The sequence below is a fragment of the Chanos chanos genome, chromosome 8, assembly GCF_902362185.1.
Source record: "Chanos chanos chromosome 8, fChaCha1.1, whole genome shotgun sequence".
NCBI classification, from domain to species: domain Eukaryota; kingdom Metazoa; phylum Chordata; class Actinopteri; order Gonorynchiformes; family Chanidae; genus Chanos; species Chanos chanos.
In genome coordinates this window covers 995,001-1,020,672 of record NC_044502.1, presented here as the reverse complement: position 1 = coordinate 1,020,672, position 25,672 = coordinate 995,001, and the positions used below count along the sequence as shown (strand labels likewise).

General features: G+C 46.3%; 1 protein-coding gene across 1 annotated transcript in view; it reads left to right on the top strand.

Annotated features, from left to right (window-relative positions):
* The first annotated feature begins 2,313 nt into the window (after nucleotides 1-2,313).
* Nucleotides 2,314-25,672, top strand: part of LOC115818343 (glutamate receptor ionotropic, kainate 2-like) — an 88,716-nt gene continuing 65,357 nt past the window's right edge. Inside the window, exon 1 of the mRNA XM_030781699.1 lies at nucleotides 2,314-2,431. Within this exon, the coding sequence (XP_030637559.1) occupies nucleotides 2,314-2,431 (118 nt within the window). The remainder of the gene's footprint in view (nucleotides 2,432-25,672) is intronic.

Sequence of the window (25,672 nt, the reverse complement as noted above, 5' to 3'; positions counted from 1 at the left end):
TAACTCTACACAGAGGGTACTGTAACTCTACACAGAGGGTACTGTAACTCTACACAGAGGGTACTGCAGCTCTACACATAGGGCACTGTAACTCTACACAGAGGGTACTGTAACTCTACACAGAGAGACTGTAACTCTACACAGAGGGTACAGCACCTCTACACATAGGGCACTGTAATTCTACACAGAGAGTACTGTAACTCTACACAGAGGGTACTGTAACTCTACACAGAGAGACTGTAACTCTACACAGAGGGTACTGTAACTCTACACAGAGGGTACTGTAACTCTACACAGAGGGTACTGCAGCTCTACACAGAGGGCACTGTAACTCTACACAGAGGGTACTGCAGCTCTACACATAGGGTACTGTAACTCTACACAGAGGGTACTGTAACTCTACACAGAGAGACTGTAACTCTACACAGAGAGTACTGTAGCTCTACACAGAGGGTACTGTAACTCTACACAGAGAGTACTGTAACTCTACACAGAGGGTACTGTAACTCTACACAGAGGGTACTGTAACTCTACACAGAGGGTACTGTAACTCTGGCATCCACCCTACAGAGCAGTGATGGAATGTCAGGGTGACAGGTCCACTGCTCCATCTTTCACGGTGGTGTCACCAATCAGTCCTTCAACAAGAGTGATAGTGACAGTACACAGGGCCTTCTGAAATTTTGTCAACACTCTCTAGGCAGACATGGCCCAGTTAAAGCCTACTCTCACACAAACAGACTTTTCCTCCTGCAGATGACTGTTGTAGAACAAGATATTTATTAGTCTGGAGCGCAGTCACATGGGTAAACAGCACGTTGTTTTCTAACCAAACAACACGACATTTGAGAATCTACTGTCAACTAAACAGGGAAGCAGAACAGCAGGAGCTGCTCCAGCCGCCTCATCGTCCCAAATAACACTGAGCCTGCCAAACAAGAGCCAGCAGGAAGTGACAAAACCAACATGAATTACTGGTTTGTTGTCTGAGGCAGATACATCCCAGTAAAACTCACGACCATGAGGCATATATAGAACCATATTCAATCAGATTGATTGTCTCCTATTTTGCTGAAGTGAGCTAAGGAATCTCGTGAGGAAATTGGAAAGTCATGTAGACCAACTAAAACTAAAGCTAAAAACAAACTATCACTCAAAACTAGCACTCTGCAATTCCGCTCTAATAATCTCTACGAAAACCGCGAAAGTTATGTAGGTCAGACCCCGTGAGCAGGAACTGTTAATCGATGAACTGGCATGTCATATCTGTTTTATTAATTTTTTTTTTATTATCTGTGTCCACATCAAACGTAACAATTTTTATTCTCGTTAATGTGCAGAGATCTTCACTCTGCAATGTTTGTTTTTGCTCCATGACCATAGATTGACCACCACAGTTCATAAGTGATGGATCCTAAAGACAAATCACGTACAATGTTTATATATGGACCATCTGAAGCTGCGGTCAGCTGCAACGCCGCTAGCCGTGGTGCTGAAATGTTAGTGTCTCTCGTATTCAGGCTCCCTGTATTTCCTACGGGTGTCCAGTTTTCTGAACGGGATGACATATTCTCCAACAATTCAGCCATTATCCATTTGACAATATATAAAATTTACGCATAATTTATATATGTTTAATTTACACAGTTTCTGAAAATATGGGCAAAGGAAATCAACAGATGATTGCCAACCTGATGTCAGAGCACTCTCTCTCTCTCTCTCTCCTTTCTCTCCGTCTCCATTCGCCGTATCTTTTGCGCGCACGCTCTCTTTCTCTCTCTCTCTCTCACACACACTATCTCTCTCTCTCACACACAAACACACACACAGTGTCTCTCTCTCACACACACACACACACACACACACACACACACACACTGTCTTTCTCTCACACACACACAAACCTTGGCTCGACGTCAGAAGCAGTGCAGCAGTGCAGTATAATGGGCGCGTGGGCAAAGCAGCGCTTCACGAGCTGATATCGTAATACAGCCCGGCACCGTCTGCTGCCGGCACCGTTTCGGATATTCTTCCCTTGGCTCCCTTTTGTATGGATTTCAGCTGGATTTTTATCGTCAGACATGAACGCCAACTCTTGAACGCCAGATCTTGTCCTGAGACGGAGGAGCGTTACTTGGCACAGTGATCGCGGGAGACTCGCAAGGACTACCAATGGATTCGGGGAGGGAGCGCGAGTGACCATGCCGTGATCTTGCGCGTGGGTTGTCACCCCTGACGATCGTCAACGGAATAATTGCAGGGGGGAAACACAAGTAAGAGCGGTGGTTTATCCGTGTTCACCTGGTGTGCAAGATGAGGAGTGCTCCCCTGATGCTAACTAGTCTTATCCTCGGCTTCTCCGTCAGACTGCTGGTCTTTCTCCTGCTTTTTCTTGAGTCTTCTCGTGGGATGCCGCACGTGTTGAGATTTGGTAAGAGAGCATAATTGCTTTTTTCCCCCCCAAGAACAACGTGGGTACCATTAATTACTCGTATCTTCTCTGTCATAATTCGGTTTCACTCTGTGTGTAGTCTCCACGAGAGAGCAATTTTAACCTCTAGACAAACCACATATTACACTGGGATCTGAGAGAAGTCGGAGGTGGTCACTCAAAGTAACCTTTGGTTTTACTCGGGAACTGTGGCTGTTGAACAAGAACAGTCTTCCATTGCATAACTTGCGGGCCCGTTGTTTATTACGGCGTGGAAAGCCGAACTGGCGTGTTGAGCAAGGCGTTGCATTCAAAGCTGTCCGTACGAACAGTGTGATTTAAAACCACCAACCTCACAATTACTCAGTCTGTTGAGTTTACGGAAGCACGAATCGCTTAAAAACTTATTTTCGAACGGCTGACCCAGTGAAACACAGTTTAGTCTTAAAATCGCCACATTTCAACTCGTTAATATTGTTTGTGGGGTTATGGAAATGAGTGTGATTTCTAACTCGTCAACTTGTTACCACTGACAACGGGACGGATAAACTTCTCAACGTCTCATTGTAATGTCGAGGAAAATTCTATTTTATATTCTATAGTCATAATTATAATTATAATCTCTCTCTCTCTCTCTCTCTCTCTCACATACACATACACACACACATACACACACACATATATACAGAGAGAGAGAGAGAGAGAGAGAGAGAGAGGCCTACACGTGTACGATATGTAAATCCCCAAACTTATTTTAAAAATTAGGTGCTCGTGACCACAGTTAGGTTCAGGGATTTTAGACAGGGGCACAGGGTTGTTTGTTCCCCCTTTGATAGCTCATTAAATGGCTTATTACACATTTCACTGCTCTCACTATATCAAACCACTCATTAGATAGTCCAACATCTAACCCAGAACATTATACCAGCACAGTACCGCTCACTAAGTTCCGTCAAATCACCATGGTCTGTTAATTACATCAAACACGACTGGTGTTGCATTAGATTGGTTTCCATTCGCCTAAGGCAAATGACTCGGTCGTTCTTTTTACGATCAAAGACTGTCTAATTTAGCGACGGCGGACTGTTCCTCCAAGTGCATGTCTGTGTGCTGTCAACGCGCTAAGAGTCGCAATCGCTGGAAGCCCTGTTTAAAAGTCAGACCGCGTCCGCACTAGCTGCCACTATGGCAACGGGGATGTGCTTCCGCCGCTGCTGCCTCTGCTGTTGCTACCGCTGTTTGCTGCCCAGTCTTTCTCAGGCGCTCACCATTTTCCGTCCTTCGCGCTTAAAGATCACGGCGACAGACGGTCTAAAAACATCGACAGAACGCTGACTGTGAACGAAAGAAAGAACGGCTGTATGATACACAATGAGTCATTCAAGAAATCATTCGGTAACACTTTTTGGTAACAGTCAACGTAACAAGACAGCCGCGTGTTAAGAGCGCAAAGGGGGACATACCGTACGGTTTATTGCTCGGTCAAAACGCGACTGCCCTGCACAAGACACCCTCTCAAACAGACAGCGCTCTGCTACAAGTGGTAGCGTCCTCTTTCAGCACCACGGACAGTGACACTGGCAGCCGCCCTGCTGACTAGTAAACTGAGTTTATGCAGTGCGGCCCTGAACATAACCTTTACTATAGTTACGGACACACTCTATTCGATATACGTTTATTACTGGTTCTTACTGTGTGTGGTGGCCCAGTCAGTGCATTCTCTAGTTTTCCTGTGGGCTTGTAGGAGAGGGAACAGTCTTACAATAGATTTGTCTGTCATTTGGAGGTGCTGGTTTGCACAAATGTGTTGTTTGTTTGTAATAAACACTGTTTAGCATTCAAAGACAAATTGCTCTATACAGGGTAAAATTAAATAATACAACGACAGGACTGGGAAAGACAGAAAAAAAAGCAGAGAAACCTTCACAGCGCCCTGTATTTGACCCTGATCAGAGAGGAAGAGCTTTAGAAAAGAGGGCAGATCTGAGCTGTCCGTATGAAAGACACACGATCACGGCACTCTTTTATCCCTCCACCCACTTCCTCCATCGCGCTCTTCAGTACAGATCTTTCCCCTGCCAAAGCCGCCCAGCCCAGCCTTCAGCCTAGAGGACCCTCTCCCCACCTCCCCTCCGGAGTCTGACGGAGCTCCAGCCCAGCGAGCACTGGAGAAACTGCACAAACAGTCCTGTCACACAGTAGCACAGGACAGATTTATTTCTGTGGTGAGAGATGGACACACAGTATAAATAATGTTGGGGTTGAGGGAGTAGATATGGTTGTATATTTCTTTATAAACTGCATTTCTTTTCATGAGATACATTGTGACAAAAAATGTTCCAAAACATTGTGACAATGTAAAATGTTCTGAAACATTGTGACAATGTAAAAATGTGCTGAAACATCATGACAGTGTAAAAATATTCTGAAACATTGTGACAGTGTAAAAATATTCTGAAACATTGCAACAGTGTAAAAATATTCTGAAACATTGTGACAATGTAAAGATATTCTGAAACATTGTGACAATGTAAAGATATTCTGAAACACTGTGTCAATGTAAAGATGTTCTGAAATGTTGTACCTCCTCAGTGCCCTATGACAGAGGCAGATCTCTCACAGTCTGACAAACAGTGTGAAGGGAGACAACAGTAATTTTAGAAAACTGAATTTGAGTAAAAACATAGGGCTCTCAGGGAACCAATGAGGTGTGTGTAGGGTGTGTGTACATGAATGTGTGTGTGTGTGTGTATTTGTGTGTGTGTGTGTGTGTGTGTGTGAATTTGTGGCAGACTTGCATATGTTTGTATGTAGAGATGAAGCAGTGCATGTGTTGGCAGAGGCCTAGAGCGGCCTGTGTGATGTGTCACTGTTGTCTGTGTATCTGGTAAGGATGGTGCATCGCTCTGCCACAGTCTAATCTGTCTGTAGCACGCCAGCATCTGAGTCAGCTCATCAGGCTTTCATCAAATGCCTCCTCCTTACACACACACACACACAGAGAGGGGGGATAAAGAGAGGGAGTAGAGAAAGAGAAAAAAGAAAAAAAAAGAGTTATAGAGAGGAATAGAGGAACAGAAAGAGGGGGAGGGAGTACAGAAGGAGAGAGAGAGAGAGAGAGAGAGAAAGAGAGAGAGAGAGAGGAGGGGTTAGCCTGGGCTCAGCTCTCCCCAGTCAGAAAAACAATGAGTGTAAACACCATGACTCTGTAAGTGAGTGGAGTGGATTCATTAGAGAGCGGAGATATCAGAGGAGTAGACCCAGCTTATGAGGGTGACACTATTAAACACACACACACACACACACACACACACACAACTCATTGTTTTCAGCTTGCCCAGATCTGTCTGAAAAGAGTAATTTGCTTTAAACTGCTTCTCATTCATTTTATTATCTTCATGCTTCAGAGACGTCTGCTTGGGGCTACTGTTTTTTTTGTTGTTATTTGTTGTAAATATTTAGCATTTTTATGATGAAATTTACAGGACAGGACGTCATCCATCACGGCCAGACTAACGTTAGCTGTTCAAAATGAGTGTGGAGCAGGAGAAAAGATTAATCCGCTGGTGACTGTGAGAAAGATTATTTGTCAAAGGTCCAACCAAACTGTTTAAAAACATGGCTCTGTGATACAAATCTCTGGAGTTTTTGCATTATAAAAACTAAAACGCAGAAATAATGAACTATATACGGAGAGCACCTCTGGAGGCTGATGTGAGGTTGAACTGTGTGTGAATATATGTGAGTGTGCTCTTTCTGTGTGTGTGTGTGTGTATGTGTGCGCACAGCAAATTCGCCCATGTTGATTAACTCTGAGGGTGTTTATTTAACTCTGAGAGGTGTTTATTTAACTCTGAGGGTGTTTATTTAACTCTGAGAGGTGTTTATACTGCTCCACACTGATCTGGAATGGAACCACATGGGCACCCACAGAGTTAAATCATCACTAGTGAATTTGCTTTGAGTGTGTGTGTGTGTGTGTTTTCTAAACTCATGATATGAATTTCATCATTTCTCTGTCGCTGCTTCATGATGATGTGAGATTCCTTATTTACACCAACTCACTGTGGCACTTGAGTCAGTGGCTGTGAAATGAAATGATTGTGTTTTTAATAAACTTTCCTTTATTACTGAGTTCTGTCAGTCATCCTGCGGGCTCTGTAAGACAGTCTAGGAATATTTAAGTAGTGTTTGTCTGTAAGACTGTGTAATTCATTCCCTCTGCTGGGTTTAGAGACAGAACTGTTCTGCCTGGTGCTGAGACTGTTCCGGGCTGTTCCAGGCTGTTCCAGGCTGACAGATTCAGTGGGAACAGGAATGTGTTTGGATTCTGTGCACGCAGGGCCAGTGATTAGCTTTGATTCAGGTTGCCGGCGTGACAGACATGATTACAACGTCCTGACGGGACACGAGGCTCCTTCATGACAAACATGTTTCAACTTGAACACAGCTTTGTCTGACGTTCAGCTTTGTCTGACGTTCAGCTGTGGAGCGATGCCTGCTCATACAAATGCAATACAATTTCCTCCGCCCGCAAATCAATTTCAGGGATTTAAAAAAAAACAAAACGGCAGCACCGATCACTGGAGCAGAAGTGGGCTCTGAGACGCGTTGACATGCTGGGCACATTTGTGTGTTGAGGAAAAGACAATCTGTGTGTTCAGAGGCTGTGATTGTAGGGCCACATCGTTGAAGAGGGTTTGGACAAAACACGCTCTGTCTGATCCTCACCTCTACAGACGTCCTCATCCTGAAACGAGAACTTTTCTCAGGCTTCGCTGTGAAGTCAAACAGCAAAGCAAGTCTCTGAGCAGATGGTTCAGTCTGTCTGACAAATGAGAGAATGCTGCACATCGGGGGTTTTTCTCTCTCCGAATCTGAAGGCTCTTCAAGAAGTATTTGTTGAGACAGAGACAGAGAACCTCAGTTGACACCAGTGCGTGTACGCACTGAACAGTCAAAAACCACGCCGGACAGCCTGACAACGCCGTTAGCGACGTCCGCAGTCATGATACTCCCTGACACACACACGACCCTGTTCAGACGGCCGTTACAGTCACACACACGACCCTGTTCAGACGGGCGTCACAGACACACACACGACCCTGTTCAGACGTGTGTTACAGACACACACATGACCCTGTTCGTTTGGCAAATGTTCTCACCCAGAGTGACTTCCGCCGAGGGGAGGGAAACTGCAGGAAGCTGCTTTCCCAGCACAGGACACTGTCACTACGTAGCGTTTACCAGAGCTGGGGAGTTGTTTCTGTTTTTGTTTATTTGGGGGGGGGGTGAATGCTAGGGGACGTAAGGGGTGTTAGACGTGTGCTGTCAGTCTGTGTGTGCAGTGGAATGTGGGGACACGTTCGGCAGGAGGGCGGGTCTACTGGCTGGGTGTGGGAGCAGAGAGGAGTCAGACTGGTGAAGGAGGCACTGGGCATTGTAAAGTGATGTGAAAGTGATATTCAGAGTCCTGAACATAACTGAGAGACAGAACACTGTAGTGAAAAACATCTGTCCTCATGAATATTCATTCATAATATTTTTCCAAAATACATGAAGACAGAAGAAAATGTGAAGATGAAGATCATTCCTGTTCACGCATCCAAGCCTCTGTTTTTATCTTCCTTACGCATCAAAGCCTCTGTTTTTATCTGTTTTTATCTTCCTTACAGACTGTGAGTCTTGTCTCCCACTCATGGCCAGCAGCACTCAGGCATAAGAGGGAGGTCAGAGGTCAGGCCTGGTTTTTGATGAGTCTCCTGTGGGGAGGGACTGCGGCAGTGCGCAGCCTGGTCTGTGGGTTGGGTGTTGTTGGACAGTCAGTCACAGCGCCTGTGTGGTTTGAGAGTTGTGTCATTCAAAAACGTTCATGAATGAAACATCACACCAGATTGTAGCCTTGCTTTTCTCTCTGGATGTTTATAGCTAGCATTTCTCTGGGGGTTACTGTGTGTGTGTGTGTGTGTGTGTGTGTGAGTGAGAGAGAGAGAGAGAGAGAGAAGAATGAAAAATGGGGGAAGGAAGACGAATAACTCACAGAATTTCTGCACATTGGGTCGAGCGAGAGATGAAAGGAGAGAAATAAAGAGAGAGAGAGGGACAGAGAGAGAGGGTGTGTGTTCAGTAGTGACAGGGAAAGAGAGAGCGACAGAGAGAGAGGGTGTGTGTTCAGTAGTGACAGGGAAAGAGAGAGCGACAGAGAGAGAGGGTGTGTGTGAGGTAGATAGTGAATTAAAGAAAAGTGAAAAAAAAAAAAGCCAGCACAGGGGATGAGAGCTGTTCATTGACCAGTGTCACCTTTTTTTCAGGCCTGTCACAAACGCCTCCCGCAGCTCTGTAAATCTCAGTCCACACCCAGGCTTTAGGGAGGACACAAACTACACAAGAGCAAGAACTAACAAAAGTCCAACACTCTCTTTCCTCCCTCACCAGTATCATTACCTTCATCATCATCATCATCATCTTTTAAAACAGCCGCGAAACCGCTGACATTGTGTAGACTCAGTTTTAGGATTGTATAGACACTGTGAGCAGGCTGGTGTAGGGACCTGGGAGTGTGAGCACAGAGACAGTGGGGGTTAAAGTTGGGGGTGTGAGCACAGAGACAGTGGGGGTTAAAGTTGGGGGTGTGAGCACAGAGACAGTGGGGGTTAAAGTTGGGGGTGTGAGCACAGAGACAGTGGGGGTTAAAGTTGAGGGTGTGAGCACAGAGACAGTGGGGGTTAAAGTTGGGGGGGTGAGCACAGAGACAGTGGGGGTTAAAGTTGGGGGTGTAAACACAGAGACAGTGGGGGTTAAAGTTGGGGGGGGTTGAGCACAGAGACAGTGGGGGTTAAAGTTGGGGGGGTGAGCACAGAGACAGTGGGGGTTAAAGTTGGGGGTGTGAGCACAGAGACAGTGGGGGTTAAAGTTGGGGGGGTGAGCACAGAGACAGTGGAGGTTAAAGTTGGGGGGGGGTGTAAACACAGAGACAGTGGGGGTTAAAGTTGGGGCCGTGAGCACAGAGACAGTGGGGGTTAAAGTTGAGGGTGTGAGCACAGAGACAGTGGGGGTTAAAGTTGGGGGTGTAAACACAGAGACAGTGGGGGTTAAAGTTGGGGGTGTAAACACAGAGACAGTGGGGGTTAAAGTTGGGGAGGGTGTAAACACAGAGACAGTGGGGGTTAAAGTTGGGGGTGTTGAGCACAGAGACAGTGGGGGTTAAAGTTGGGGGTGTGAGCACAGAGACAGTGGGGGTTAAAGTTGGGGGGGTGAGCACAGAGACAGTGGGGGTTAAAGTTGGGGGGGGTTGAGCACAGAGACAGTGGGGGTTAAAGTTGGGGGGTTGAGCACAGAGACAGTGGGGGTTAAAGTTGGGGGGTGAGCACAGAGACAGTGGGGGTTAAAGTTGGGGGTGTAAACACAGAGACAGTGGGGGTTAAAGTTGGGGGTGTAAACACAGAGACAGTGGGGGTTAAAGTTGGGGGGGTTGAGCACAGAGACAGTGGGGGTTAAAGTTGGGGGTGTGAGCACAGAGACAGTGGGGGTTAAAGTTGGGGGTGTAAACACAGAGACAGTGGGGGTTAAAGTTGGGGAGGGTGTAAACACAGAGACAGTGGGGGTTAAAGTTGGGGGTGTTGAGCACAGAGACAGTGGGGGTTAAAGTTGGGGGGTGAGCACAGAGACAGTGGGGGTTAAAGTTGGGGGTGTAAACACAGAGACAGTGGGGGTTAAAGTTGGGGAGGGTGTAAACACAGAGACAGTGGGGGTTAAAGTTGGGGGGGGTGAGCACAGAGACAGTGGGGGTTAAAGTTGGGGGTGTAAACACAGAGACAGTGGGGGTTAAAGTTGGGGGGGTTGAGCACAGAGACAGTGGGGGTTAAAGTTAGGGGGGGTGAGCACAGAGACAGTGGGGGTTAAAGTTAGGGGGGGTGAGCACAGAGACAGTGGGGGTTAAAGTTGGGGGGGGGGGTGTAAACACAGAGACAGTGGGAGTTAAAGTTGGGGGGGTGTAAACACAGAGACAGTGGGGGTTAAAGTTGGGGGTGTGAGCACAGAGACAGTGGGGGTTAAAGTTGGGGGGGGTGAGCACAGAGACAGTGGGGGTTAAAGTTGGGGGGGGTTGTTTTTTGGTCAGGGCAGTGTAACATGGAACTCCGCTGTTCGCCTGCTGGTTAATGAGTAACGACCTCAATTATCAGTGCTGTGATGTGTTTCCCCCCAAACAAACACTGGAGAGAGAGTGTGAGATTTGTACACACTGGAGTGATGAGTGGGGGACAGGCATGGAAATGACACTAACGTGAATTTGTGAGGGAAACAAACTTCATCTGCTCACACGGAGCTAATTGGAGCCTGAAATAAATTTGGGCAATTAAAACTGTTTACTCATTCCAATAAAACTCTCCACGTTCTAGAGTCAACAGAACGTCTGAGCTGGTAGGAGTCAACACTGCTGGGCTGCTTCATTTGCTCATGTTTACAACAACTCCGTTAAAGGCTACTGGCCACGCCCAGTCCCACACAGATACAGAGTGTAAGGTCGATCGTAAGGTCGGGGGTAAAGTCCATCTTAACCTCATGTTCGGAGTAGCCAGTTTCAAACCAGCGCCGCCCTGAATTTCGGTTGCACCACGATCGCTTAAAACACAACTGAACTGGTAGTGCGCAAAGTGATCCTGAATCCAACTATTGTCTCATTTAATGGGGTATCTATTGTTTCAAACCAATCAACTGCACCCTACAATGTAAACAGGAAATACAGCATTTTCGACATTTGCCGTGCACAGTAGCCTTCATGTGTCATTGAGCTGATTAAATTGCTCCAGCCCTCCAAGTCAGCGGGAGAAAGGCCTGTGTGTGTCACGTTTGTAATAATTATCATAGACAATTTACCTCTTTTAACCTTTCATACAAACCTGTTGATAGCTGCCCTGCTGCCGTTCATGAATGTAGGCGTGCCCCGTTAGGTGTGTGTCTTATAAGGGCGGCAGTGTTTTTTTTTTGTTGTTTTTTTTTAACGTATTCGTTTCCTGTGTGCATTTATTTTATACCGGTGTGCATTTGCTCAGTCACTGCGGTTTGTGTAGTGAGCTTTTTCTCGAGGTCCTGAAGGTTGTCTAGCAACACATTTTAACTGAGTTAAATAACTTAAATAACGGAATAACTTTCGCTAAACAAATAATAAGAGCCAACCGGGCCGATCCAGTCCGTGTCGTGCTTCAAATCAACGGAAAGGGGGTCCGTTATTATCTGAATTTCTGTGTGCCGGAATCTGAAACGCGAGTATAAATCAATGTCGTCGTACAGATCCAGTGGATTTAATCTGTCGCCAAGAACTTTGGTTTGCGTGATTTGCGTGGTTGCCCATGCAAACCACGTCCTTTCTTCATTTTATAGCAGCTTTTCCACTCGCTCAAACCAAAAAGCCATATTACTCACTCACTCACTCACTCATTATCTTATCCCAATTAGGGTCGCGGGGGATGCTGGAGCGAATCCCAGCGCTCATAGGGCGAAAGGCGGGGAATCACCCTGGACAGGTCGCCGGTTCATCGCAGAGCAAAGCCATAATTAACAATTGTTTTTTTACGGCGGACGTTGCACCTACTTAGAGTTGGCTTTACGTTTTATGACATCTTAAGTCTTCGTTGAACGTAGGCTATGTGATTTGGTGCAACGTATAACTTTTAGCTGTTCGTAAACTCGAACATCGTGCCGATCTACGTTCGAACTCGGTAAAGATCGATCTTATGCTCTGCTGATACAATCAGCTGCCGATCTGCACGGTGAGATTAAACCCTGTTTAGATGTTTAGATAGGGTTGGAGCATTGACTTTCCACAGGCTCAGAATTCATATTTATGACTAATATAACCCAAAGTACAAAGTACAACCCAGTTCTTTAACTCACCAGTGAATAAAAGAGATGACCTAAGCGTCAATCTAATGTTAAATATGTGCAGATAGACTCAAATTTAAGCATTGTTACTGCAGGAAGTATTACAGTAAACTCGACCCAAAGCTTTTGATGCGGCTTGGTACTGTCCTCTTACCAGGCACCAGCCTCAGAGCTGTTGGCTTTCGTTGTTAATAAGTTACTGGGATGGTTTTGCTGTTAATAAGGTTTTGTTGTTATTGGGATGTAGATCATTATAGCAATTGTTCTGCTGAGTCCTGGGCAGCTGGAGCACAGTCACCTGTTTAAGGACAGGATTCTGTTTCTTTTTGTGAAATCACATTTGCTCAGCCTTTGAGTTCAAAGATAACACTTTCCGCTCTGATAGTGCAAATGTGGTTTCTAGTTCATAAACACACGTCTCTCAGTATGATGTGTAAGCAGAACTTTCCTCAAAGACCTTTCAGCGGAACCAGAACTTTCCTCAAAGACCTTTCAACGGAACCAGAACTCTCCTCAAAGACCTTTCAGCCCTCCATACATGAGGTCCCATTTATATTCCTACATCATCAGACAGATCATAAAGAGATCTGTTTTCTCAACCACAGATCTGTTTTTGCAGCCAGAGATCAGGCCAACAGAGCCAGCCATGTCTCTGCAAATCATCAGACAAAACCCCTCTCACTGGTCTGAGAACAGTTTTGTCAGTAAGTCATAAAAAGGATCATTAAGTGCATAATCACATACAAACAGACACACACATGCACACACACACCCAGTTTATATTTACACACACTGCTAATGACCAGACTGTAATTAATAAGACTGCCCTTTCTGACTGTGTCCTCTCTAGTGCATAACACAGAGTTCTGAGCGCCGGTGCATGGCTGATGGGTTGGAGATTTCAGCCCTGAGTCCTGGCAGGGCTCTGTCCTCACACTCTGAGAGATAGAATCAGTTACACATGTAATCTGGATTAACAGTCATCTTTCTTCCACCCGCAATGCATTGTGAACAGCTGTGTGTGTTTGTAAGCATATACACATAAACATTTGTATTTGTGTACTGGGTGCATTTGTACAGTTTAAGCAATGTTTAGAATGCTGGTTATGTAGTTTTGGCAGGTGAATTCTAACTATCTTACTGGTTAAACATTCACATAAAAACCCTGCAACTCGATTCAGAATTGATTGGACTCTACTCGTAAATACACACTAGTATAGAGCAGGGCTTAGGGCCTTACAGAACAACGGTGAAACTGCCTTTGGTTACAACTGGAACAAAGCTTATGAGAGGAGAAATTCAGACTGTGGTTCCCCTGGCTGCCGTCAGGATATTAGGGCAGAAAAATAGAACAGAAGGTCAGCCTGTGTCAGGAATTGGAGAGGAACAGAGGGTTTGTCTTCTGTCAGGAACCAGAGGACAAGCAGTTCTAGGAGACAAGACATCCATCTCAGGACCCTCTGTAAGTGTAGAGTTGATGTGAGTTGTTCATAAGGTGAACTCGGGAATGACTTAATGTGAATGTCCCAACAGTTTTCCTGAAAATTCCATATCACAGACACCCACCCACCTCTGTTGCTGGGAGCGTAGGGTCAACCAGGGAGCGCTGCCAAACTTCAGCATGTTTACCACTGGCCTGACAGAACCGGTGGGTTCTAGTGTCAGTTTAAAGATGGAGAGCGTGTTCCGTCACTGGTGAGCTTAGTGCTCCACCCCCTACACCTTCAAGCCAATCAGCCACAGCTGGGTTCCATTCCCGCGTCCTTTCTGTGTGGAGTCCGCATGTTCTCCCTGTGTCTGCGTGGCTTTCCTCCCGCAGTCCAAAGACATGCTAGTCAGGTGAATTGGAGATACTAAATTGCCCCTAGGTGTGAATGAGCGCATGGATGTGTTTGTCTGTGTTGCCCTATGTCGTCCCATGAATGCTGGTGTTTCTTTCGCCCAATGAATGCGGAGATAGGCTCCATCACCCCCTGTGACCCTAGTTAGGTAAAGCAGCTTAGATAGTGAGTGTTAGATCAGTCAGGTACTGAGGAAGAAGAGCATTTACAGTGTTTCAGGTGGACAGCAGTAATTTAATATTAATATAGTATTTAAAAGGAAGTTCTAGTCTGTTCAGATTCTCTGGCTCTGGAGAAGCTTAAGCCTGTGTGAAAAGAGGGCGGGGCCTCCTGCGGCCAAACCAAAGCAGCGTTTCACTCAGAGAAATATGCACCCATTTTTACAATGCAATTACAGCCCAAACCTTCTGCCACGCTTGGCTCCACTCCACACGCAAAATCAGCCAGCTCCAGAAATGTTTCCAACCTGAGATTTTTTTACCATTCTGAGTGACAGGTACATCTGTCAGGGCTATGACAACATTATTAAACGTTAAAAATCCATGATTAGAATTAGACCTTTTGCCCATGTTTACCACGGCACAGTTTAATTATTTTCTTTAATATCTATTAATTTATCAGCTACGTTGCCACTGCACTTCAAACGGACCAGCACAGATCTGTGTTGTATGTCACCAGGAGAAAGGAGGTCACCAGAATAAATGATGGAGAGATAGAAAAAGTGAGAGAAAGGCAGAGAAAAAGGGGGAGAGAGAGAGAGAGAGAGAGAGAGAGACAGGCAGAGGAGGAACGAGGGAAGAAGAGAGAGTGGGAGAATAGTGGAGAGGGACAGCAGGTGGGCGAGGTTCAAAACAGCAGATTGATTACAGACCAGAGAGAGAGAGAGGGGGGGGGGGGGGAGAGAGAGAGGGAGAGAGAGAGAGGGAGAGGGAGAGAGAGAGAGGGGGGGGGAGAGAGAGAGGGAGAGAGAGGGAGAGAGATGGAGAGAGAGAGAGAGGGAGAGAGGGAGAGAGAGAGGGAGAGAGAGAGGGAGAGAGAGGGAGAGAGATGGAGAGAGAGAGAGAGGGAGAGAGAGAGAGGGGGAGAGAGATGGAGAGAGAGAGGGAGAGAGAGCTGAAGTAGTGGAGTTGGGCGTTTTCAGCTTTTTCTCTCGATCCTCTCTGTGTGTATTTTAGATTCCATGAGAAGAATCAGTCAAACTTTGTTTTGTGTCTGAAAGCTACTAACGAAATCAAACCTGAGATGCAAATAAACAGGAAATGACTGAGTCAAACAGGAAATGACTGAATCTGAGCTTCAGCGTCAGAGAACTTTCTGAGCGTGTCTGTTTTCCACCCTCACATCGACTCTGCTGGTGAAGATTTCAGTTGCTGCTGTGATGGCTGAGTTTCAAAACTGTAATCATTATCATCTCTACCAGTGGGGATGTGTCAGACCATCATAATTCCCAGCCAACAAACCAGCAACATGACATGTTTTTTTCTGGTCTAACTGGTGATAAACCAGTACTGACTAGGTCAGCCTAATCCTCCTCTACTTGACCTTCAGATGACCTAGTTCAATCAGCGAGCTGCTTACATGAATTGAGGGCTGTTTTTTTTTTTTTTTTAAATCTTTTGTTTGTTTTGGAAGGGTTGGAGGGGGCAATTACATCTGTACTCTCACAAACATTCAGTGGTAACCTGTGCATTACTGTGATCATATTTGAGTGTGTGTGGAATTCTTACAGACCCCAGGCTGTGTAGACACATGGTCAGGGTGGAGCTGTTGACAGGTTAGGCTCAGGGTGGAGCTGTTGACAGGTTAGGCTCAGGGTGGAGCTGTTGACAAGTTAGGCTCAGGGTGGAGCTGTTGACAGGGTAGGCTCAGGGTAGAGCTGTTGACAGGTTAGGTTCAGGGTGGAGCTGTTGACAGGTTAGGCTCAGGGTGGAGCTCAGGGTGGAGCTGTTGACAGGTTAGGCTCAGGGTGGAGCTGTTGACAGGTTAGGCTCAGGGTGGAGCTGTTGACAGGTTAGGCTCAGGGTGGAGCTGTTGACAGGGTAGGCTCAGGGTGGAGCTGTGTGCAGGTTGGGATTAGTCTCCCTTCTCTGTTCACAGTACACAGTGCTTCATGCGACCCCAACCCTGGACATCTGAGAGGATCCAAATATTATGCTATTTTAATCTATATAAAGTTAACTTGCATACTTGCACACACCATGAATGCCTTCATCTTTAATTCAGTAATATTTGGATTGTTTTCTTTAGACACCGAGGCACAACTTTTGTTTCACCCTCTTTTTTAGCAAGTTAGCAGAAAAAGAGAAAGAAGGACAAGGTCAAACATACAGAAGGGTTTTTCTGGTGTGACCAGGCCAGAGGAAATAGAATGAAGCATTTCAGTGTGCGACAGAAAGAGTCAGACCTGGCTGTCAGTAATGTGTTTGAGAATGAAGAGTCCATCTTGACTGTAATAACCATGGTAACCGTGTGTTAACTCTTCGTTAACCTTGCCCACAAGTAGGTGTGAGAGAAGTGACAGTGTTGGGTGAACTGTGCAGTTAGTGGAGTTGTATAGTGTTGGGTAGTGTTGGTGGAGTTAGGCAGTGTCGGGTGGATTGGTGTAGTGTTGGGTGAGTTGTGCAGTGTTGGTGGAGTTGTGTAGTGGTGGTGGAGTTGTGCAGTGTTGGTGGAGTGTAGTGTTGGTGGAGTGGTGCAGTGTTGGTGGAGTGGAGTGTTGGTGGAGTGGTGCAGTGTTGGTGGAGTTGTGCAGTGTTGGTGGAGTGTAGTGTTGGTGGAGTTGTGTAGTGTTGGTGGAGTTGTGTAGTGGTGGTGGAGTTGTGCAGTGTTGGTGGAGTGGTGCAGTGTTGGTGGAGTTGTGCAGTGTTGGGTGAGTTATGCAGTGTTGGTGGAGTGGTGCAGTGTTGGTGGAGTTGTGTAGTGTTGGTGGAGTTGTGCAGTGTTGGTGAAGTGGTGCAGTGTTGGTGGAGTGTAGTGTTGGTGGAGTTGTGCAGTGTTGGTGGAGTGGTGTAGTGTTGGTGGAGTTGTGTAGTGTTGGTGGAGTTGTGCAGTGTTGGTGAAGTGGTGCAGTGTTGGTGGAGTTGTGCAGTGTTGGTGGAGTGGTGTAGTGTTGGTGGAGTTGTGTAGTGGTGGTGGAGTTGTACAGTGTTGGTGGAGTGGTGTAGTGTTGGTGGAGTTGTACAGTGTTGGTGGAGTGGTGTAGTGTTGGTGGAGTTGTGCAGTGTTGGTGGAGTTGTACAGTGTTGGTGGATTGGTGTAGTGTTGGGTGAGTTGTGCAGTGTTGGTGGAGTTGTTCAGTGGTGGTGGAGTTGTGCAGTGTTGGTGGAGTGTAGTGTTGGTGGAGTGGTGCAGTGTTGGTGGAGTGGAGTGTTGGTGGAGTTGTGCAGTGTTGGTGGAGTTGTGCAGTGTTGGTGGAGTGTAGTGTTGGTGGAGTTGTGCAGTGTTGGTGGAGTTGTGCAGTGTTGGGTGAGTTGTGTAGTGGTGGTGGAGTGGTGTAGTGTTGGGTGAGTTGTGCAGTGTTGGTGGAGTTGTGTAGTGGTGGTGGAGTTGTGCAGTGTTGGTGGAGTTGTGCAGTGTTGGTGGAGTGTAGTGTTGGTGGAGTGGTGCAGTGTTGGTGGAGTGGTGCAGTGTTGGTGGAGTTGTGTAGTGGTGGTGGAGTTGTGCAGTGTTGGTGGAGTTGTGCAGTGTTGGTGGAGTGTAGTGTTGGTGGAGTTGTGTAGTGTTGGTGGAGTTGTGCAGTGTTGGTGGAGTGTAGTGTTGGTGGAGTGGTGCAGTGTTGGTGGAGTTGTGCAGTGTTGGTGGAGTGTAGTGTTGGTGGAGTGGTGCAGTGTTGGTGGAGTTGTGTAGTGTTGGTGGAGTTGTGCAGTGTTGGTGGAGTGTAGTGTTGGTGGAGTGGTGCAGTGTTGGTGGAGTTGTGCAGTGTTGGTGGAGTTGTGTAGTGGTGGTGGAGTTGTGCAGTGTTGGTGGAGTGTAGTGTTGGTGGAGTTGTGCAGTGTTGGTGGAGTTGTGCAGTGGTGGTGGAGTTGTGCAGTGTTGGTGGAGCTGTGCAGTGTTGGTGGAGTGGTGCAGTGTTGGTGGAGTGGTGCAGTGTTGGTGGAGTTGTGCAGTGTTGGTGGAGTGTAGTGTTGGTGGAGTTGTGTAGTGTTGGTGGAGTTGTGCAGTGTTGGTGGAGTGGTGCAGTGTTGGTGGAGTTGTGCAGTGTTGGTGGAGTGTAGTGTTGGTGGAGTTGTGTAGTGTTGGTGGAGTTGTGCAGTGTTGGTGGAGTGGTGCAGTGTTGGTGGAGTGTAGTGTTGGTGGAGTTGTGCAGTGTTGGTGGAGTGTAGTGTTGGTGGAGTTGTGCAGTGTTGGTGGAGTGGTGCAGTGTTGGTGGAGTGGTGCAGTGTTGGTGGAGTTGTGCAGTGTTGGTGGAGTGTAGTGTTGGTGGAGTTGTGTAGTGGTGGTGGAGTTGTGCAGTGTTGGTGGAGTTGTGCAGTGTTGGTGGAGTGTAGTGTTGGTGGAGTTGTGCAGTGTTGGTGGAGTGTAGTGTTGGTGGAGTGGTGCAGTGTTGGTGGAGTTGTGCAGTGTTGGTGGAGTGTAGTGTTGGTGGAGTGGTGCAGTGTTGGTGGAGTTGTGTAGTGGTGGTGGAGTTGTGCAGTGGTGGTGGAGTGGAGTGTTGGTGGAGTTGTGTAGTGTTGGTGGAGTTGTGCAGTGTTGGTGGAGTTGTGCAGTGTTGGTGGAGTGGTGCAGTGTTGGTGGAGTGGTGCAGTGGTGGTGGAGTTGTGCAGTGGTGGTGGAGTGTAGTGGTGGTGGAGTGGTGTGGTGTTGGGTGAGTTATGCAGTGTTGGTGGAGTGGTGCAGTGTTGGTGGAGTTGTGCAGTGTTGGTGGAGTGTAGTGTTGGTGGAGTTGTGTAGTGTTGGTGGAGTTGTGCAGTGTTGGTGGAGTGGTGTAGTGTTGGTGGAGTTGTGCAGTGTTGGTGGAGTGGTGTAGTGTTGGTGGAGTGGTGCAGTGTTGGTGGAGTTGTGCAGTGTTGGTGGAGTGTAGTGTTGGTGGAGTTGTGTAGTGTTGGTGGAGTTGTGCAGTGTTGGTGGAGTGGTGCAGTGTTGGTGGAGTTGTGCAGTGTTGGTGGAGTGGTGCAGTGGTGGTGGAGTTGTGTAGTGTTGGTGGAGTTGTGCAGTGTTGGTGGAGTGTAGTGTTGGTGGAGTTGTGTAGTGTTGGTGGAGTTGTGCAGTGTTGGTGGAGTGGTGCAGTGTTGGTGGAGTTGTGTAGTGTTGGTGGAGTTGTGCAGTGTTGGTGGAGTTGTGTAGTGTTGGTGGAGTTGTGCAGTGTTGGTGGAGTTGTGTAGTGTTGGTGGAGTGGTGCAGTGTTGGTGGAGTTGTGTAGTGTTGGTGGAGTTGTGCAGTGTTGGTGGAGTGGTGCAGTGGTGGTGGAGTTGTGCAGTGTTGGTGGAGTTGTGCAGTGTTGGTGGAGTGGAGTGTTGGTGGAGTTGTGTAGTGGTGGTGGAGTTGTGCAGTGTTGGTGGAGTGGTGCAGTGGTGGTGGAGTGTAGTGTTGGTGGAGTGGTGCAGTGGTGGTGGAGTTGTGTAGTGTTGGTGGAGTTGTACAGTGTTGGTGGAGTTGTGCAGTGTTGGGTGAGTTGTGCAGTGTTGGTGATGTTATGCAGTGTTGGTGGAGTGGTGCAGTGTTGGTGGAGTGTAGTGTTGGTGGAGTGGTGCAGTGGTGGTGGAGTTGTGTAGTGTTGGTGGAGTTGTGCAGTGGTGGTGGAGTTGTGTAGTGTTGGTGGAGTTGTGCAGTGTTGGTGGAGTGCAGTGTTGGTGGAGTTGTGTAGTGGTGGTGGAGTTGTGCAGTGTTGGTGGAGTGGTGCAGTGTTGGTGGAGTGTAGTGTTGGTGGAGTGGTGCAGTGGTGGTGGAGTTGTGTAGTGTTGGTGGAGTTGTGCAGTGGTGGTGGAGTTGTGTAGTGTTGGTGGAGTTGTGCAGTGTTGGTGGAGTGTAGTGTTGGTGGAGTTGTGCAGTGTTGGTGGAGTTGTGTAGTGTTGTCTGGGCTGAGCAGTCATGGCTGCAGATTCTTCACCTGTGGGCCAAATTAAAACACAGGGGATTGCATTTCATTTCAACTTGGGCTGAAATTGATTTTTTGCATATTGAAAATCAGACATCAGGGTTTAATATTGTGTATGTTTGTGTGTGTGTGTGTGTGTGTGTGTGTGAGTGTGTGTGTGGGTGTGTGTATGTGTGTGTGTGTGTGTGTGAGTGTGTGTGTGCATTCATTCATATGTGTATGACTGTGACGTGTGTGTGTGTGTGTATATATATATATATGTGTGTGTGTGTGTATGACTGTGACGTGTGTGTGTGTGTATACATGTGTATGACTGTGACGTGTGTGTGTTTGTATTTATGTGTATGACTGTGACGTGTGTGTATATATATGTGTGTGTGTGTGTGTGTGTGTGTGTGTGTGTGTATGACTGTGACGTGTGTGTGTGAGTGTGTGTGTGTGAGTGTGTGTATGTATGAGTGTGTGTGTGTGTTTGTGTGTGAGTGTGTGTGTGTGTGTATGACTGTGACGTGTGTCCCCACTGACTGCTGTACCCATATTCCCTCTCACCTCCCCGCCCGTCTGCCAGCTGATCACTCTCTCACTCCTTACTCTCCTCCCCTGAGACTCTCAACTCCTGCCATTTTTTGTTTGGTAAACACGTCTAATTGTCACCGTGGAAACCAAGTATGACGGCCAGGTTGGGCTGAGGGGCTGTTCAGGTCCCTGGTAGACAAAACAAACTGAACTGAACTTTCACTGTCTGTCTTGCTGTCTGCCTTGCTGTCTGTCTCGCTGTCTCCCACGCTGTCTGTCTCACTGTCTGCCTCGCTGATTGTCTCTCGGTCTGTCCCCCTGATTATCTCACTGTCTGTCTCTCACTGTCTGACTGCCTATCCTGCTGATTGTCTCTTGGTTTGTCTCTGTCTAACTGTCTGTCTCTCTGATTATCTCTCTGTCTCACTGTCTGTCTCTGATTATCTCTCTGTCTCTCTGTCTGCCAGTGATTATCTCTCTGTCTGTCTCACTGTCTAATTGTTGTGCAGTTGGCTTGAATTCGTGATCTAAATTTAAATGAATGTTTCATACACATGCTTGGTACAAGTCTCGATTTGATGCAAATATCCCCATAATCCACCCACACATTCTCAGGAACGTCCCCAGACTAAAGTCATAACAGTCCAGCCGGAGCACTCGACTCTCCCTCTCAGTTCACTTTCATTCTGTCGCACATTTCACAATGGACCCTGTCACAAAGCAGCTTTGCACAACACCAGGCCTGGAGACAACGGGGCCAAGGAAAACCTCTTTCAGACGAGCCACAGATAAAAGATGATATTTATTTCATTAAAACGAAAATACTGAAAAAGGGGGGGGGGGGGGGGGTGAAGCTTTGCCTCTAAAGCTGTCGTGTATTTTAAACATGAACGCTCTGTCTTGCGTCACTCTCCAGTGAGGTTTCCCGGGCCGGGTGCATTTCTGGCGTGTTCCACTGTTACCGGGCATGTTTTCCGTCTTAGGAAACCACGGACCAGAGCGCACGCTAAGCTCCTAAGCTTTTCAGTCAATCAGATATCCTTCCTATCATGTATCTGCAACTGCCCTAACTAGCCCCAACACTGTGGAAACATCTGATCCATTTCCTCTTACCTTCTCATTGGACCCCGCCCACTCAGCAGCCAATCAGAGTCACTGGTAAATAGACCAGGCTTCACCCATCCCTGTACCCCTGCCCCAAATTTTTCACAACCGTTAAACCATCATACAATCCCTGCAACAGATAACCGTTCAACTGCCATGGCAGCAAAATGTACACCTGATCATTTATCTCAAACACATTTAAAGTGCAGTTACACACACACACTGAAGGTAATTTATTTTATGTCTTTAAACATCTGTGCCTCTGCAGTTACTGTCCACAGGGATCAGACACTGACAGTAATGGTGTTAATGATGACAATGCAGAGCTAGCAGTAACGGTGTTAATGACGGTCCCCTGACTGAAACATTTGCTGTTTTTATTCAGTTTTGCACTGTACAGGTTTGTGCTATGGCATCTTTGGTAGATAAACATTTGTGTTTAGTATTTTTGGTAAATAAATTAGAGGCGTTACTGTATGCCATTTTTGGTAAATAAATTAACGGCGTTAGTTTGTGGCATCTTTGGTAAATAAATTAAAGGCATTAGAGTATAGCATTTTTGGTTAATAAATTAGATGTTTGTGTATGCCATTTTTGGTAAATAAATTAAAGGCGTTAGTTTGTGGCACCTTTGGCAAATAAATTAGAAGTGTTTGTTTGTGTGGCTGTCAGGCGTGCAGTGGAGCTGGACCCAAATGCAAGACACTGTGATCATGGTAACAAAAAAGAAGGACTTTACTTACAAAAAGCAGACAAATAAACAGGTGCAAACAAGAACCAAAACTGGATACAACCAGTGCAGCCTAACAGTGTCTTCAAACGAACACAAACAACGATAGACAAAGGACAGGTCAAATGCAAGGGCTTAAATACAAAAGGAGAACCAAACTGGGGAAACATGATTGGTAGAAATTAACAAAGGTAAAACGAGGTTAATAAATAGAATAAACAGAATCAGGTGAGGGGCAGAGGCAGACACGGAACAGGAGCGCAAGACATTTCAAAACAAAAGTCGAAAACAAGGTGCAGGCTGTGACCATGGCCATTTTTGGTAAATAAATTAGAGGTATTTGTGTGGTATTTTTGGTAAATAAATTAAAGGTGTTAGTCTGTGGCATTTTTGGTAAATAAATTAGAAGTGTTTGTGTGGTATTCTTGGTAAATAAATCAGAGGTGTTTGTTTGTGTGGTATTTTTGGTAAATAAATTACAGGCGTTTATGTGGCATTTTTGGTAAATAAATTACAGGCGTTTATGTGGCATTTTTGGTAAATAAATTACATGGACAGTGGACATGGACAGTGTGCTGCCTTCTGCCATCGCATGAACGCAGCTCAAATAATGCAGCTGGTTTGTTTAATGTGGATTCTGCTGCTCCACATTCTGAGCTCTGGATCTAGAGGAAGGATCTGTGCGTATTCACCAGAGAGAAAAGACAAGACAACTTTTATCACCTCCTCAAACTGAGTGTAAGGATCACACAGTTAAATGAATGACAGTTTGAAAGATGTAGAGAAAGAATGAGGGAATGAGAGAATGACATTGGAACCCAATATATTGTTAAGTTATCAGTTCATTGGTGGGTAATGTCCTTAGCTATATGCTCAGATAAACAGCTCGTGTGAAGGAACAAGGTCACTGCTCAGTTTCATCCAAACAATTTCAGCTAATGTGCAAGTTTATGGTTAATGTTTGGACCCAATCAGTCACTGTGGTGTTAAATTCAGATTCGTCAGGATCACACACACACACACACAGACGCACGCACACACACGCGCACACACACAGACGCACACACGCACACACACACACACGCAGCAGCAGGGCAGGTAATTAGCATCTCAGGCTTGATTAAGAATCGTTTTACAGTGAGCAACAGAACGTGGTGGCCATCTGTCTCCTGCTGGTGTCACTTTCAGCCACGGACCAGTATTAAAGAGAGGGACAGAGAGGAGGGTGTGTGTGTGTGTGTGTGTGTGTGTGTACTTTCTAGTCCTGTCAGGACCAGTACTATGGGTTCTGGGATGTCTGGAGAGTGATGTAATGCATCATATTAAGTCCAACAATGTCAACAGCTCCTGTGAATGATGCTGCCTATCAGCTGTGTGTGCGTGTGTGTGTGCGTGTTTCACCAGTGGGAAGGCAGCTATATTGTGTGTGTGTTCTATGGAGACATGTTTGGGCTTCTATTTCGGTGTTGGGGCACAATAACAGCTCTGTATGTAGGTGAGTGTGTGTGCGAGTGAGTTAGAGGGAGAGAGGGAGGGAGGGAGGGAGGGGGGGGGGGGGGTAGCTGTGAAGGAGAGCGAGTCCTGGAGGAGTGTGAGTGATGTGGCATTAGCACTGGGAGAGAGAGCGTAAGAGAGGAGGGGAGGCGTGAGAATGATAACCAGTCTGAGCTAACACACACACACACACACGTGTCTGTCCACAGAAGACTTCAGAAAACATTCAGAGTCTCACAACAGCCAACTCTTCTTCTTCCTCATCTTCTTAGTTATCATGCTAAAAGCCACGCTTCACAAATTAGCAGCAGAAATGTCAGTCAACAGTTTAGCACATCTCTGCCAAGCCTGTGGGATGAGCAGATGAAAGTTAGCTCTAGCACATTAGCACTTTTCATGTCAGACTGGTTTAATTAATGTGATCACTCACTGCACAGTCATGTCTGACTCACCTCGGGGACACTATGAATGTGTGTGCTCTTGGTTGAGATGAGGCAAGATTGCGAATATTTTTACTGTTTGTGTGTACCAGTCTGTCTGTCTGTCTGTGGCGTTATCTCACTGAACATTAAAGAACAGGGCTGATCAAAGCAACATTGTGCCACGTGCATTAGCATTAGCATTAGCAGTCCCTGCCAGCAGGTCACAGCCGAAGTCATCAGCTCCTGCTAATGTGTTAGCTAATATACTAACATAACAAACACCCATAGCTGTGTGCTAACAACATTCACTGCATAAAATACTACACTGTTGCACAGAAAGACCATGTGACTGAATTACTACAATCCCAAGTGTCAGGTTTTTATTTTTGACATTTGAAATTGGCCTTTTGTCCAGTTTTGCCATCCTTACATTTAAGGATTTAAGTCAACCAACGTTTTTGGTTTAGTTGCTGTGATGTACACACCTCCTAGCCTGTCTGTCTAGCAGTAAAACACTATTAGAAATGCCATCGTAAGATATTGTATATGATATCACAGCGCATGTGATGTTCTGTGTGTGACAATACAATTTGAGTAGCAATTGTGTGTAATTGCCAAAAATGCTAGCATATTCAGAGAGCTGCTAATTTTATAAGGTTTAAATGAATTTTGAATAGTTAGCAAAGCTAGCTGGTACGGTTGAGTGTGAGATTACAGTCCAAAATTAAGTAGTACTCATTAGTACTGACTGTAGCCTTTAGCTTACTCGGGTACTTATGATACATGTGGAGGTAGCCTTTAGTTTACTCGGGTACTTGTGGTGCATGTGGAGGTAGCCTTTAGTTTACTCGGGTACTTGTGATACATGTGGAGGTAATTCTCTCAGTCCTGTCCCTGGAGCCCAACAGCTCCACATGTTTTAAGTGCTTTCCTCATTAACCCCATCTGCTGATTAGTTAAGTAATTTGTGAATTTAATACGGGTGTAGTTATATGACATTTTCTCAGTGTGTAACATTAGTCTCTATGTACTGAATCTCAGTCACCACCGGGTTTTATTATTCGTCATGTGTGCTGAGGTCCATTGTGTGACAAGTTAAAATTATTACTTTTTCCTGACTGTTAACTCAGGATTCTCGGATACCTAAAAATGATATTCAGATATTTCCAGTGTGTCACAACATTGCCTGTTAACTGACATCTTCCATTTGCATACAAC